The sequence below is a fragment of the Anneissia japonica genome, unplaced genomic scaffold (assembly GCF_011630105.1).
Source record: "Anneissia japonica isolate Jap-2015-1 unplaced genomic scaffold, ASM1163010v1 scaffold1208_len1460985_cov181, whole genome shotgun sequence".
Taxonomy (NCBI): Eukaryota; Metazoa; Echinodermata; class Crinoidea; order Comatulida; family Comatulidae; genus Anneissia; species Anneissia japonica.
Genome location: NW_022688484.1, coordinates 569,454 through 572,404, shown reverse-complemented (window position 1 = coordinate 572,404; position 2,951 = coordinate 569,454). Strand labels below are relative to the sequence as shown.

At 33.8% G+C, this 2,951-nt stretch overlaps 1 protein-coding gene and 2 non-coding genes across 5 annotated transcripts in view; all 3 read left to right on the top strand.

Moving 5' to 3' along the window:
- Positions 1-2,951, top strand: part of LOC117121978 (WD repeat-containing protein on Y chromosome-like) — a 42,963-nt gene that overhangs the window by 20,113 nt on the left and 19,899 nt on the right. For all 3 annotated transcript variants that reach the window (XM_033267440.1, XM_033267449.1, XM_033267432.1), the window contains 2 exons: positions 642-726; positions 1,512-1,636. In XM_033267440.1, coding sequence (XP_033123331.1) covers positions 642-726; positions 1,512-1,636 — 210 coding nt within the window. The remainder of the gene's footprint in view (positions 1-641; positions 727-1,511; positions 1,637-2,951) is intronic.
- Positions 2,072-2,144, top strand: Trnar-ucg. The gene has a single exon. It is a non-coding gene; the product is annotated as a tRNA-Arg (tRNA).
- On the top strand, positions 2,590-2,662 carry Trnar-ucg. The gene has a single exon. It is a non-coding gene; the product is annotated as a tRNA-Arg (tRNA).

Here is a 2,951-nt window from a genome sequence, read left to right as displayed (position 1 = left end):
ATATATATCCATTATTCCTATGTTACACAGACAGAAGTAGAGCTGTTGTCAAATATGCAGAACGGAGGTCGAAAACGTTGTTATAGCAAAGTGTTTACCGGGCTTTGAATATAGAATGCGTCATTTGTATGCATCGTTTTGTTTGGGCAATAATTGGGTGCCACTAACATGTAAGGCGTCCTGTATTTTTACATATATGTTTATGTCATTGATAATGACTTACAGCACATCCATGCGCGTGGCCTACTTGTATCACACGATTCCAAGCTCAGAAAATGTTGGCGAAGCGATTCGCTCCTTTTTGGAGCTCCATCGGTCTCTTAACCATGAAGACAGGGGTTCGAGCTCCTCGTTGTACACTTCGCTTGTATCTCTGGGCGGCAAAACAATATACTAGATTTGTCTCTCCACCCCAGGGGTAAGATTTGGTACCTGGTAGTCTGTTGTAGCATTCAATTTATTAGCCTGTGCGAAGTGCAGAACGGTTAGACGTTTTGCCCATTGTGCTTCCTAATTGTTATATTAGGCCCTGTGTAGTAATTTCTATAATCTCACAAAACATACATACATATACATTTATTTGTATAACTATACATATAGTTTTTTGGTTTGATATATTATTTATCATTTTTATTATGCAGGTTTCTATGATGTAAACGCCAGCAAATTCGATAAATGTTTCCAAGTATCAGGTTTGGAGTATCCGGCACTTGCTATGGATTATTGGTAAGCATCTTATGATGTCACTATTACGTAATCGTACAAGTTTTGATAGGCCTATTAGATTTTATTACTGTAATTATTATTGTTATTGTCATAATGCGATTTATGTTTTTATTATTAGTAGTAGTATGTAATTATTAACGAAAATACTTTTAAGATCCCATCTTAAATGACACTAAGATAAGTATATAAAATAATATGATTCTATATTATATCAAAATAGATATACGAATATAATATGCAATAATAAATAGACGACTAAAAGATAAACAAGAACACTGGGCATATAAAACTGATGCAATTGTTAGGTGACACTATATTGTGGAGTTTACTTGACTGATACGCCTACATTACTTTTGGTTCATTAAAATTGGAACTCCCCAAAACTCAAACAACTGGGCCCTTTTTCATATAGACATCATTAACAAAATTATATATTTCGATGATAATGCTCCTTTCCAACTCTCCATCAAACTAGACGGCCACATTCCATATTTGATTTTCTCCTCGTATAAAAAATAAATATAAATATCAGAACTGGTGAACGACTCTTCATTTACCTTGTTTATGGAATTATGTATCCTCTCTGAAATTTGTTTTCTCTTTAATCATACTAAGTTTAAATCCCTTATAAATTCACATAATTTTGTTTTCGTTTATAATAAGACTCAATCATTTATTAGCCTGTTATCCTCAACGCCGGTGACAAACATATGTTTGTTTTAATTGGCTCTGTATAACATATATCAATAATGTTTTATACTGTTACATTTATTTTTTGTACAAAGGTTCGACAAGGCGGACATGAACAATGCTATACTTACGTTCGGAGACTCTGGAGGTGGTGTATCGGCCATTATTTTCACTGAAGCGCTGGGGTCAGCCTTGTTTGGTCAACAGAACGCCAAATCAGGTACGATTCATTTACCGTATATTAACTTTTATAGACTATGACGCCAATTCTTCAGATATAACGATACAATAAAACACGGTTGTACTTAAAGATGCACTGTCTGGGTTAAGAATAGACTTTGAAAATTTAATTCAATATATGAAATGCTTACTTTGTATATTTAAGTGCGTTATTAGCTTTCAGTCGATTAAAACGTATGAAATGTTTTTTTTTTTTTTTTTTTTTTTTTTTCGCGCTAAACAACTTTATACCATGACTCGTCGTGGTCAATTTACAATATTACTATACCAGTAACTAATGATAATATTGAAAGTAATGGAGAAGGAAATTATAAAACATAATTAAAACACGAAGATATTATTTTGAGTATTATCAGAGATTAAAAGGGGCCGACATACATTTTTTTTAGATTTCAAACATGGACACAACGCCGAAGGCCGCGTGGCCTAATGGATAAGGCGTCCGACTTCGAATCGGAAGATTGTGGGTTCGAGTCCCGTCGTGGTCGATTTTCTTTTAGAACGTAGAAGTATTTGTCTGTGGTTGTGCCAAACAACAGACGCCTCCTTAATACCACATAACTATTTTTTTTTCACTGATCTTTAGATTGGCTGGTACCGTAATGAATATGATAATTTATATAGAGCGTCTGTAATTTAGTGAAAAACCTGATTGCTGCGGCCCGTTGTTTGTTTGTAGCTTATGTTATCATAAATAATAATAATAATAATATGTCGAATCGGAAGATTCGGGGTTCGAGTCCAATCGTGGTCAATTCTTTTTATTAATTTTCTTTAAATGTAAATATTAATACTAATGATAATATTGTTAATAACGGAGAAGGAAATTATGAGGCATAATTAATACACAAAGGTTATTATTTTGACTATTTAAGATTAGGAGAGACCGACATAACTTGTGTCAGATTTTAAACATTAGAGACTGATAACGACGGCCGCGTGGCCTAATGGATAAGGCGTCCGACTTCGAATCGGAAGATTGTGGGTTCGAGTCCCATCGTGGTCGATTTTGTTTAGAACATTTATGGACCTACCATAGGTCCATGGTACAGTAACAGGCGCCTCCTTAATACCACATGACTCTAAATTTTTTTTGGCACAAATCCTTAAATTGGCTGGTAGCTTAATGCATTTAAGGATTTATAAAAATATTGATATTTATTTTGATTCGTGTATTTAAAACCAAAGTTAGGCCTAAGATTGCTTGTATTTTTAGGTTTTTACTGACTTTTTTTTTATCTGTGTTACTTGTTTTGTGCCATATCGTTGCATTGTCGCTAATGCAATATATATAC